The sequence below is a fragment of the Lemur catta genome, chromosome 4 (genome assembly GCF_020740605.2).
Source record: "Lemur catta isolate mLemCat1 chromosome 4, mLemCat1.pri, whole genome shotgun sequence".
Lineage (NCBI taxonomy): Eukaryota > Metazoa > Chordata > Mammalia > Primates > Lemuridae > Lemur > Lemur catta.
In genome coordinates this window covers 53,374,263-53,387,540 of record NC_059131.1, presented here as the reverse complement: position 1 = coordinate 53,387,540, position 13,278 = coordinate 53,374,263, and the positions used below count along the sequence as shown (strand labels likewise).

General features: G+C 42.7%; 1 protein-coding gene across 1 annotated transcript in view; it reads right to left on the bottom strand.

The window, feature by feature from the left end:
* ANTXR1 (ANTXR cell adhesion molecule 1) overlaps positions 1 to 13,278 on the bottom strand; it is a 220,630-nt gene that overhangs the window by 104,220 nt on the left and 103,132 nt on the right. Inside the window, exons 11-12 of the mRNA XM_045549767.1 lie at positions 11,860 to 11,929; positions 10,331 to 10,409 (exon numbers count right to left, since the gene is read on the bottom strand). Of these exons, the coding sequence (XP_045405723.1) occupies positions 10,331 to 10,409; positions 11,860 to 11,929 (149 nt within the window). The remainder of the gene's footprint in view (positions 1 to 10,330; positions 10,410 to 11,859; positions 11,930 to 13,278) is intronic.

The window sequence follows — 13,278 nt, the reverse complement described above, 5'->3', positions numbered from 1 at the left end:
TATTACATTTATTTTGCTTATGGATTCCTTTAACTTCACTTTTATTTCTACCATCTTACTACATGCTTATCTCAGAGTTTTCTAAAGCACAGATTCAAAAAAATAATTTTTTTTCTATTTACTCTCAAAACAGAGAAATTTCAAACTTAGGGCAAACTTTAAAAAAATACTTAGGATAAAAATATTGAAAGTCAATTGCTCAAACATCCAAGAAAAACAAATTAGCATGAACCCTCCAAAACATATTTTAAAAGACATTTTTATGCATAAAGGGGTTATCAAAATAGAGATGTTGGCAAACTACTTTTATTTCAGTTCATGAACAATATTTGAGATCTGAGTTCTGGATTCTGATATTCTTGTGGTCTTTTGCCCTTTCTAACGACAGTTCATGAAACCACAGGCCATCTTGTTACAATAACAATAATGAAAAATAGCAGGACATTGTAAAAAATACCTTGAATTATGTACGGCTCTACTGAGACTGGTTAGTAAATAAAGGAGAATGATTTGTGACTGGTGTATCAATTGTTTGTAATTTAAAGGGTGTGTTTTGAGGTTACTTGAAAATAGACTATTCTTGGGAGGAGTTTTAAGCACTCTGGTCTGAAATATGATCTCACCTGTATTAGGTGGAGGTTGGCCAATCTGAACTGCACCAAGAAAAACTGTCTCCAGTATCACCAACAAAGGGCTCCCACATTTATTTTCAAAATGTAAGAGCCAAATTCATTTGCTATACTGTATAGGACTGATAATATTTACCTTACTCCTTTACTAACATACTTTTAGGTCTACAGTCACAGACTTTCAACATTGGAAAGTGTCTGAGAGCTTTTCTACTTCAATTGCCTATCTGATGCATGAATGACATTTATATAATTCTGCCAAGTTGTCATGTTGTTTGTGCTTAAATAGTCATAATAGGGAGCTCACTCCCACCTGAAGCAGCCAATTAGAAAGATGTTTTAAAAACTGAGCCAGAAACTGTGTTTCTCAGCCTATTCTACCCTTAGATCTATACAATAAATAATTTATAGAATTAAGACTCTATAGGTACAGATGACCTGTTTCAGAATAGCCCTTTGAATATTGTCTCCATGCTAAATATGTCTCTACGCTAAATAGCCCTAATTTTATATTCTACATACTTACCATATCTGGCAATATCTCTCCCATTCAGTTTCTCTAGGCTCTCCCTTGAAATGTCCTTGGTACTGAACACAATACTCAAATGAAGATTTTATCTTCACTAAGTTGAGAGGCCCCATCACCTCCTTAGATTCAGATACCATACTTCTGTTAGTACAACTGCAAGTCAGAGTCTTTGGAAACCACATCACTGCGCAAATTCTTATAGAGACTACGACACCAGTGCAAGAAAACTAACACTGGGCATCTGCTGTGTACCAGGTCCCATGCCAGCTATTCCAAGCATAGTATCTCAGTCTAAAGTCACACGCTTAGTAAGTAGCAGAACGAGGATTTTAGCCACATTGATCTGATCCCGAAGCTCATGCTTGTTCCCACTTTTCCTTTATAACTAAGCATTTCCCCTGTGTTTTGCTAAGCCACATATTTCAAAGGGCATATCACCTATAATTACAGCAGTAACAAAGTCATAAATGGCCATCCTTTTTCAAGGGCTGAGTATAAGGCTCTAATGATTCACTTGTTGCCCTAGTGCCGTGGATTGGTCACTCTAGGTACTAAGTTTCTTTAGCCCAAATAACGAAGAAGTAAACTAGAGTCTATTTCTTTTCCAAATGACCAAATTTATAAATCAGTAACATCCAAATTAATGCCATTTTGTTTTAGTTAATATATTGAAGCATACACATGCTGGATTAATCTTCCTAAAATGATGCATTGTGCTTGCTTTGAATGGCCTGTTGGCCAAACTCTATATTCTGTCATTCCAACCCTCTTCAAAGTCAGTGTCCTAATGTCCTATCTCCCCTCCCATCCAGCCTTGCCTTACCCTTCCAGGTTATGTGACACTGAAAGAGTAAGGGGGGCAAGGGAGTGGAGTAATGTTGTTGGGGTGAGGGAACCTATAGGGGAGAGAAAGTCAGGGTGTGGTCCCTGGTCCTGCCCTCTTGAATGTGTTGTTTGGAAGGGCCTTGTCTTCTTCAGAGCTTGTTTCCTGGTATTGAGAAACAGTCTGGGCAGGGTCTTGTTGGGGAAAATATACTCATGGGATAGAGTTTTGGGGCTGAGCTAATCATGAGCTGCCTACATGTTATAAATAAATTTCTAGAATGATTTGTAGAGCTCCCCTTTGTAGGAAGAGGTGAAAAGCCTTCTTGGATCACTGGGAAGTAACCCACGAGGTTCATTAAGTGGACACTGCTCAGAGTGTGCCATGCTTGTGTCAACCGACTTATCCAAAGGCTCACGAGTCTTTGGAACAGATGGAGACTTTCTGGGTATCTGTGATATTTGCCTTTTATACCCCAAACTAGACAATATTTACCTCTTGGAGTATATATCCTGCCTTGGCAAGTATGTTGTAGGCCTCCGGAGGGCAAGGACTGGCTAGTCTATGAGTCTCTTAACACTTTGCCCGCAGTACCGGTTTAATGCACATTGGTCCTGATCACTATGGTGTCTTTGGCCTCATTTGCCACCAGCAGCCCCTCCCTGGACCTCTTTCCTCAATGAAGAAGCCCACATGCTTATAGCTGCTGGTAGGAGTTATCTATCCCAAAGACAGCTACCTATTTTGATTGATGGACTGTTTGCTGACCTTGGAAAAGAAATAGAAGGGAAAAAGTCTTCTCTGATTTCTACTTTCTCTGAAGAGTGCACAATAATTTTTTATTATATTGGAAGGTGAGATTGCCACTCAGCACAGGCTATTGGCTTCACTCCCTACCAGGCTGGTGAAATTCAAGAGATTTTGGCAAGAGCAGCCACGCCAGCTGTCTGTTTACCTAGAGAGCTGTATGACTACAAAACCAGGCCGGATTTGTATTTTCCTATTACTTTAAAGCAATTGGTAACAGCGTTGAACTGACTTAGAAAACAGACCCAGGACGTTGCCTAGGGCAGAACTCTCCAGACAGGCCTGGGGTGGTCGCTGCCCTCCTCTGCAGCCTCTTATCTACAGCTACTGCAGCCTTCATCTCTGGGCTCCAGCACATCACCTTTCGAGCTTGCCCTTCCAAGGTAGACTATGCAACCTCAGCCGTGGCTGGCACTGTCTAGATTAGCTGAACTGTTGTAGCCTAAGTTTCTGGTATTCCAGGGTGAGCTCAGGCCATGTCAGTGTTCCCTGAGTCACAGCTTTTCTGTAGTGACCTAGATTCTATCAGTCTCTTTGGTCTGTCTAGCTTCCGGCCTTGTGCTTCAGACTCTCACAGACTAGGGGGTCTGCCCTGAATCTCGATCCAGTTGAGTGGGCTACTTCTAGACATTTCCTCCAGGTCTGCATCCCTGGCAGGAGTTTGGTCCTAGTGGAGCTGGTGCTCTTATAAAGAGGTCTTTGACTTTTCCCTTCCTGGGAATGCTGGTCATAGTTTCTCACCTGGCAGATTTGTGCCCTTAAATTATGCTCAAGCTTCTTGTATACAAGGTTGAATGCTGGCCATCCTCTTTGGAAGCCTACTGTCCAATCAGCCCAGAGCCCCCTGTTCTAATCCTACCTCCTTCTGGCTCCCTTCCTCTCCTACTAGCAGGTACCATCATGGTCTCAGTATGACCCTTGGCTGAGTTCATTCATTCACTCAGCCATCAGTAATTTGCTGAGTAACTACTATGTGCGCATATTATGCTAATGCTGGGTTGCAATGGTGAATAAGACACAGTCTGTTTTTCTTCAGGAAGTAGATGGGATACTCTGTGCATGAAAGACAACTCTCTTTCCAATGTCTGTGTTTTCTTTATGGCAAGTCTCCAGCTGTTTCCAAAGTTCTGACCTACCTCTGTGTGGCAGCTGGACGCCCACCTTCTGGTGAGACATCAGGAGCCATGAAATGTTAAAAACAATACTGATGCTAATTGGTCTTTTCCTCCTGAAACAATGAGTAACAAATCTGTGGCTCACCAGACCTTGGTGTGAGAGCAGGAAATGAAGAGACAACTTGGAATATGGAAAGGAGGAATTTGGAGAGAAAATTCTGTAGTCTTTCTCTGGCAATGCAAATGTGAGACGGTCCCTAGATTGGTCATATTGGGCTAAAATTATTCTTTTAGGCAAATTCTTATCTTTGTATCAGAAAAAAGGGCCCAAAAGAAGGAACAGATAGAATGGGTTTTGAATTTAAAACCTTGGGATTCTTAAATGCATGGGAGTATGAGTGAATCAAAAAAATAACTCATTTTTCTTAAATGGATTTTAATTACGGTTTCACTTATTTTTAAACTTTGGGGGACAAATTAGTGTTAAGTAAGTATAATGATAAGAATTCTGTGTGTTTAGGATTTACCTGGAAAGTTTATTAAGATGCAAAATCCTGACCTTCCCCTCTACCCCCAAATTCTGATTAGAGTTTTTTAACCATGGCACTATTGACATTTGGAACACATAATTCTCTGTAGTGGAGGGGTGGTTGTCCTGTGCACAGTAGGTCTCTGTCTCTGTCTTTCTCTCTCTTTCTTTCTCAAAACAAATACTTATAGAAAAATACCACTAGTTTGGGAAACAAATCTGAATTCACGAAAATATGAAGGATCAAATAGTTAAAAATCCCTGGGGAATAAGTTGGCACCATGTTCAACCCCACAGAAATCAAGCCATACTCCAAACCACAGTGAGTCGTGGCCACTTCTGGGGACAATGAAGGATCCAGTCTCTACTGCAACCTTTCCTGAGGTTGCAGATCTCATTTACGCGAAATGTGCCTGGTCTGATGAAATGCTTCCAAATATGCTCGGCGTGATAGAATAATTTAGTGATGATAAAGATTTTCTATGTTGCAATAATGCATCAACTTTAATAAATACTTGTTTTAATCCATGTGTCCAAGTAGTCTAAATATTACCCTTCTGTGACTATTTACTTGATTCATGTATTGAAAAAAACTTTTTTTAAAAGTAGCAAAGAGTCAGACTGCAACTCAACTTTGTTTTGACTTATCACCAGATCTGATTTACTGGTGTTTTTTCCCCTACTTATCCTGCAGGCAACATCTTCAAAGTTTTTTCCAGCTTGCTCCTAAAATCCAGGCTTATCATGGATTCAAAAGGGAGCATGCTTCTTAATCAGGGGGAAATAGCCTGTTTATTAGACATAGGATATATATAACAAATCTTTAAATGGGACAGGGCATTAGACTTTTCCTTGGCAAGGGAAGAGAATGAGGGCAATGAACTAATAAACAGCTATCACTGCTTGACAGACTATGATGCATCTCAAGCCCCTTATATACGTTACCACTAATCTCTACTACAGCCAGGCAAGACAGGTTCTGAGACAGGATCAAAGTTAACTTGCCCATGATCATCCTAGAAAATGGAGGGGCCGGGATGTGAAATTAGGTTTTTTGACTCAATATCCTCCATTCTTAATTCCTCTATGTATGCTACAATTATGGGGCAGTTGCTCTTGCTTTGATGCCTCAGGTCTGGGTTTGATGAATTTTTATTTTTGTTCAGAAGAATTTCTCTGAACAGCAAACATGACATTGGTCCTCTCAAGTTTATTAAACTTTGCTGCTGTTTATAGTCAGGCTGTTTTCCATATAAATCAGGAGGAAAAAACAGGGTTCTCCAGTTATTTAGTGTTGATTTTAGAACCTTATGTCTAACTTTGTCTCTTTCCTTTCTTTAAAAATTGTGATTATCCAACCTGGCAACCAAAGCAAATCACAAAGGGCAGGTGTCAGCTGGGTCTCACTGCCACATACTAGGTGACCAAGATCAAGGGTGTGAAATGTACACCTTAGGAGGGTAGTTGCCAACTGGAGAAATGGCCCCAAATCAAAAGGCACCGGAAACTGATGTAAAATGGGAAGAAAAGAAAAAAACAAAGTCATATGTCTGAGACAAACCATGAACAAACTATGCTCAGAGACATATCTAGCCCTTGCTCAGGCTGGTTTCTCTTTAGGATATGGCCTCTTCCCATGTCTTCACCTATAATTATCATTTTTCAAATCACCACTCAGGTATTATCTCCTCCAGGAAGCTCTCTTGACTGTTCTTGGCTTCACGCATCCTTCCCCTCTCTGAAATCCTATAGCATTTGTAGTTGACTCATACAACCTTGTTCTTTATCATGTATTCTTTTACATGCTTGTTGGACTCTTTCTCCAACTGGATTTTAAGCTCCTTAAGGAACTTGGAAACCCAGGAGCAGTTTAAGAAACACTTGAATGATTCCCTGATTTTTGTACACTTTGGGTGGGAAATAATAGAATTTTAAAGTATTTATTTAAAAAGAGACAATCTTCATTAAAATTTCTTTGGGATTCTAAAATTTGCTTGCTTTATTCTCAAAAGGACAAAACTCTTTTCAATACTTCCCTTAAAGAAGCACCAGATTAGTGATTTGCTCAACCTTTGGCCAGCGATTGGGGAAGAAAAGGGAGGCCGGTGAAGAATACAGAGGTGGGTGTGTTTAAATGTGCTGGTGAGAGAGGACTCTGGATGTCTGACCATTTTCTATAGTCATGGAGCTCAACAAAGTTTACCATTTGTATAGGAATCTTTTAGCTCTTGGATGGAAAAATCTCTTTCCCGTAAAACTTCATGGAATTTCTACTTCTGGCTGGGGCAGCAGTTATTCATTGCAGATCTTGAAAACTTGTGACACTGTTGTCCAAATGGGCACCAAATAAGGTGAGAAAAGAAGAATCTCAACTACATATTTTAAAATTATTTTTGGTTCCAGGTGATGCACTGGGCAGGCTGTGACTGGCACTGACAAGACTAACCCTTTACTCAGACCCAGGGGACGACTTCTGATCTAAAAACCTTGTCCTCCAAACCAGCTGCCCAAGACACAAGTGCAAGTCCAAGACCTGACTTCACATTCTGGATGACCACAGGTTCCACCTGCATCTCTATTTTGCCCAGTGATAGTTTCAGTCTTTAATTTGAGTTTCTATGTAGGACCTGGATGGGGATTGGAGTTTTATTTCTGAATACAGGGCCCCCTTTCTGGATGCTTTTGGCCATCTTGTCTGCCCTCTTTCAATTACCTGGGCGTGGCTGGGTGACAGACGTGTACTCCCAAGGACACATCTTGTCTCAGAAGAGCCCCTTTGTTTTAACGGAACTCCGAATCAAGGAATCAACTCTCTAGGAAGAATCTCCAATTAGTTTAAAAATTTTGACTATCTTCCACCATAAAATACCTAACATTTACCAAGCACTTACCACCTGCTGGGCCTTTTGCCAAGTACTTTACGTATATCATTTCATCTAATGTTCACAATCCTGCTAATTATTTTAGTTTTATTGATTAGGAAACTGAAACACAATGGGGCTAAACAACTTGATCAAAGTCATGCAACCAGCAAACAGCAAAACCGATTCACTGATTTTCCCACTCCTCTCCAAACCTCCTCCTCCTGCAGTCTTCCTCGGTCTGCAGGCTGAGGCCAACTCTATCCTCTCAGTGTCTTAGGCCAAAACCCTTAATGCCATTCTTGATTCTTCTCCTCTCAAGCCCCACATTCAACGCTTTGGGAAATCTGTTAGCTCTACTTTCAAAATATATCCAACTTTAACCACTTCTCTCCACCTCCATTTCCCCTTCCTGATTCAAGCCACCAGCATCTTTTGCCTGAAATATTGTCACACCCTCCTATCTAGTCACACTGTTTCCTTCCTGGTCTCCTTGTCCCCCCCCGCCCCGAAAGGCTGAGTGATCTTCAAACATAAATCAGCCCATGTGGCTTTTCTGCTCAAAAGCCAAAGTCCTTTTACGGCACCTCCCTGACTGCTGCTGCCCCCAAGCATGCTCTTCCGGAGATGACTGCGGGCCTTCCTCCTCTTCCATGAGTACCAGGGGTCTCTGGCCTCAAGGTTTTAGCTCTGGGTTTGGAGTGTCCCACCCTTCCCCACTCTCCACAGCCTCATAGTTAACTTCCTCACTATCCAGGTCTCTACCCAAATGCCACCGTCTCAGTGTATCTGTTACTCCAATCACAATTGGAACTGCTCACCCAAGTAGCACCAAACCATCTTACTCTGCTCTATTTTTCCAATAGCCCATATTACCTTTTAACATAGGGTGTAATTTATGTATTATGTTTATCATTCCCTGTCCCTCCCCTCACCCCACAGAGCGTTTAGTCTGCTGTGTCCTCTGCTGCATCCCAGGCACCCAAGGTGGTGCCTAACACACTGTGATCTATGAATATTTGTTGAATACATGAATGAAAGGACTTGGATCTCGAATCTTAGTGTCGTTATAATTTTGTTGGAGACCAATACAGCATTCTCAAGGGGAAATGGAATAACGCAGAATATATTACGAGGTGGTCCTGATCAAGGGTCAATGGAAGAGAAAATTTAGTGGCATGTGCTCAGATGAGGGAGATACAAGATATAAGTGGAGGCTGGAGTGAGCTGGGAAGATGCAGTGGGGCTTTTCTGGGAATTCCTTTAATTTTGCAATACGTCGGTAAGGACACCCTTTCTTCTTCACTTAGAGGCCCGGGATTTAAATATGTAGCCCTGTATTTGCCATATCACGGGTTTGGTCCCGAGATGTTTTCCCTTCCCACTTCCCTGCCCTTGTGGTCTCAAGGGCAGCGGCTGTTTCTCTGTGGTATGGTCAGACATGATGAGAAATACAGATCCAAACTGTCGGATCACTCAAAAGCCGGGAGGAATCTGGAATGGAGTTATTAGATTTGGGATATTTTGATCATTTCCTGCAGGTTGGTAGGTTCCGAAAGGGTCAGTTTCCAACAGAATCAGGCAGGGTACACTTGAAGAAATTTCACTGTTTCTGCAATACAGTTTTCAGATTTGGTGGTGTCCTACTCAGGCCTCCAGATTTGGGGGTCGACCTGATGCCTGAGACATGGACATTTCTCAGTGGTGACGCTTCTCTGTGACAACCCTAGTCTCCTGCTTTGGTCAAGTAAAACATTTCCACCATCTGTGCCCACTAACACTGGCTTACCCTGTTTTCAAGAAAGTTGGTTTGCTCCTAACACAGGATGACAATTGGTGGTGGGAGTAGTGAGGAGAGAGAGTGTTGTCCATCATGAAGACTGGCTTCCAGTTTTTTTATGGGGTAACTCATTTTTATCTTATCTGGTTACAGTGCATGCCTGCTAGCTCTTGTTCACCTGTGACGGTATTAAGGACACAACTCAATTACCGAGGGGTTCTAACAACGTATTTTCCAAACGCCAGCCGGGAAGTGACCATGGTAACTACCTAAGCTGACCATCAGGCCAAACATATTAGTTTCTAGAATGAGCTAATGGAAAAAGTGCATTTTGTTAAAGAAACTGGATATTCAGACAAAGATTATTTTGGAAACACTCATGCTGGAGGCTGAAGTCTTTGCATGAACTAAGCCCTGCCTGCCCCCTGCCAGGCTGAGCTCTGAGACACTGACAGTGGACAGGAACAGCTGCAGAGGCTGAAGGGTTCTCGGCCATAGCTGCACACAACAAGCTCCCAAGGAGGTCTTCAGACCACTAAAACTAGGGCTTATGCCAGAGATTTTGGTTCAATCAGGCTAGCATGAGGTCAGGGCATCCATCTTTTTAAAAAGCTCTCTGGGTGATTTTATGTTTAGCCAGAAATGAAAACTGCCTGACATGAAGGATTCAGAAAAGGGATATCTGAGGAGCTGGTAGAGAGAAGGCAGTTCCCATTCCTGCCCTACAATCCCCACTGCAAGGGCCCCTGCCTCCCCTCCTGCTTCATCCGTTTTCTATATTCTGTCCTGCATTATTTCCACAATCATAAACAAGCTGCAGTTTCTCCCACCATAAATAAAAGGCCCTCTGTAAACACCACATCCTACTCCAGCCAATGCCCATTTTCCTGCATCCCTTTGGAGAAAGACTCCCTAAGACATGCTTTCTGTATATGCCACCCAATTTCTTTCTGTCCATTCTCTCTTAAACCCATTCATGCAGGCATCTACCCTGACTACTGCACAGACATAGCCCATCTCCCCATCTGGCCAGTGAGTCAGGTCTCTCTCCCAACCACAGAAATGGGGAATCCGGAGGACCCAACACAGACATTTCTGATACACTCTGGGGTAGAGCACACGCTTGATCCGTTGCAGTGCTGGAATGAAGAACTAAAAAGCTTTCCTGGGACATATCTGGATAAGATTGGTGCTTAAGCAATGTTGACAATGACAAGGATAATGAAATCTTTAGTAAAGTGAAAGATTATGACTTACACAGTGTGTGGTGGTGATGATGACAGAACTGGAGATGAAAGAGAGGCCATCGTTCATGCTGACCTGGAGTGCAGCTTTCCTGCAATGACAACAGGGGAACCAGAGACACTCAGCACAGTGAGCAGTGGGCAAATGGGCTGAGAGCTGCCAGACACACAGGTCTCCTATGGGTTTTGTTCTTAACTACCCTTGGGACTGCAGTCTCTTCACCTGGGTGGTCTGAGTTTCCTCTTTTGTAAAGTGTGGAGGATGGTCTCTATGGCCCATCCTCCTCTAGCATTTTAGAGAGATGCCAGGACAGACCTTGCATTGGAGCAAATGGCACTGAATGGGCAAAGCCTGCTTCCATTTAACTTACTTGTTGCACAGTAGCAGGACAAAGTATTCTTCAAAAATGGTCCAAGTTAATGAGGATATACTGGGCAAATTATAAACTTGATATTCCACCACCATTATCTGTACTCTCTGTGGTCTGGCAGGGGTGGCTTTGTTCCTACCCAGCAAACTTACAGAGGCAAAGCAGTGGATGCACTGATTTGCCTTCTACCTCCTCCCATCTATAAGAGACTCACTGAAATGCAAGCTTACATTCTGTTGCCTTTTGTAGCATGGACACTGGTGTCGAATCAGTGGTGTCACAGGCTGATGTAAGGCAACCAGAGCTGGAGGTCTTACAGTATGAACAAATGATTGAAAGCAGAATTCAGATGAACAACTTTAACGTATTTTCCCTCAAAGCTGCCATTCTACCTCCAGCCTGTTATAGACATGATTTTGCAGAGGCTGTTTCTTCTTTTGTTCCCTGCACCAACATTGCCTTTCTGATTTTCCACATATTTCTTCTCTTGCTCAGGGTGCTAATTCTCTTTCCTCTGTTGAATATTTTGATCACATCTCATTAGCACTTATTATAATAGCATGAGATTCTCCCCCATAAATTAGTTCAGGGAACTTTGTCTGGCCTGGGTGAACACCCCATGCTCTGAGGAGCAGCAGAGGAAGGAGCACCGAAGGCGACGTTAGAAGATCTGAATCTGGGGTCTTGGTTGCCCATGAACCAGCTGTGGGCCCCCTTGGCCTTTCTGAGCCTCCTTATCTCTAAGCAGGAGATAACAATCATCTATAGGGCAATAATGATGACAGGGCGAGGTAATGTGTGTGAGAGCTTTGTAGAAGCAAAGTTGTGATTAAGCTAGACACACCTCAGGTTGAGCCCAGACTCTTCCACTTGCTGCCGTGTGACCTTGGGCGAGCTACTTAAATTCTCTCAGCCTCAGTCTCCATGTCTGTACAACTAGGGTCGTGGGACTATCTGGTTCCCAGGGAAGTTGGGAGAATGAAGTGGGAAACTCTGAATAACACTTATCCTGGGTCCTGGCTTCCTGTAAACATTGGCCCCATCACTTCCTAGAGGAACCTAGAGACAGATTCCATTATGACAAAGGAGAAAAACACTTTCTTCTCGCTTTATCCCCTCTACCTCCTCTCTCCTCCCTGGCTGTGAGGTTCAGTTGCTGGTGAAAACTTACATGCCAACTTCTTTTAAGATAGGTGCCGGGCACAGCAAATAAGTGTCTTCCACAGCGAAGGGCTTCTCATCTGCGAAAAGGAAGTCACTGGATTAAGAGGAGTGAGGCAAGTTTACAATTTCAAATTCAGTGACTTCTAGAGAACAACAACTCAGTCCAGAGAGATACCAGAAAAACAAAAAACTTTTCGAAATAGAAACTTCCCTTGCGCAGTAAAATCTATTAGTAGGGAACTCAAGGGCTCCTGCTCGAATAGTAGCGTCCTGATCCTGTACACCCAGTTGAGCCAAGCACTGAGCAGACAGTGAGCGCCCTTCGAGATAGAGCAGGGGACACAGGGAAAACAGGAAAATATTAGACCAGTACTAAGGAGCTTCACATTCCAGTCTAGTTTGAGAGAGGCGCCATATTTGTGGGAAAAGTTTGCTGACAAATATAAAAAGTGACTAAACCAAAATATCACTGGGCTACAGAAACCAAGGAGCTTCCTTTACACGGGTGATGCAGTCAGGTCACAGGAAAGTGCAGAACATGAGCTGTGCTTTGGTGGGGAGATGGGGAAGATGCATTCCTGGTGAGAGGAATGGCATGAGGAAGGACAGGGCAAACAAAAGGTATGTTCCAGGGTAGAATATAAGTAGGATTTTAAAAGATCAGTGTAGAAAGAAGTTTGGCCCAAGTCCTCTGAGTTAGCCTGAGGGATTTGGACAAAGTTCTATAAACTATGAAAAGAACGTTCGCAGGTTTCTGAGTACAACCGAAGTGATGATTTTGGAGGTCGTAGCAGGTGTGGCTGTGGAAGATGCATTAGAGCAGGGGACTCTGGAGGTGGGAGAGTTCTTGCTCTTGTTCTAATGGATGACCATGAAAATGTTTAAGAGGTTTTAATATCAAGCTCCTTAAGAACTTCATTATAGTTCTGGGGACAGAGGCAGGGCTGAGAAGTTATTATACTCAGTGTATAATGGTCATTCCTTCATGCCTCGACATTTGTTGGGTACACCTTCTACAAAAGACTGCGGTAGGGCCTGTAAGTGAAACCAAGGTGAATAATATTTGTCCCATTTGTGGCTGTGACTACAAATACCTATAACAAGAAGATACAAAGAAATACATATATTACTGAAGGATGATATTCTGCTATTAGCCTTTGTTGTGAAACTGATGCTTCTTATGACATTTGTAAGTCGTGACTATAGAATACATCTTGCCTGGATGGAGATCAGGAAGCCTCATGCCCTTCAGGCCTGCATTTATGGAGCAGAGCCACCCAGGATGGGGGTCAGAGGACACATCTGAGCACTAAGCACTGTGTTCCCATTGGAAGGAGGAGGAAGAAGATGTCCAGGGAAATCTTCAAGTGGTGAAAAGTTAGGGAGGTTATTCCAAGTCATTTTTGTATTCATTCATTCATTCAAC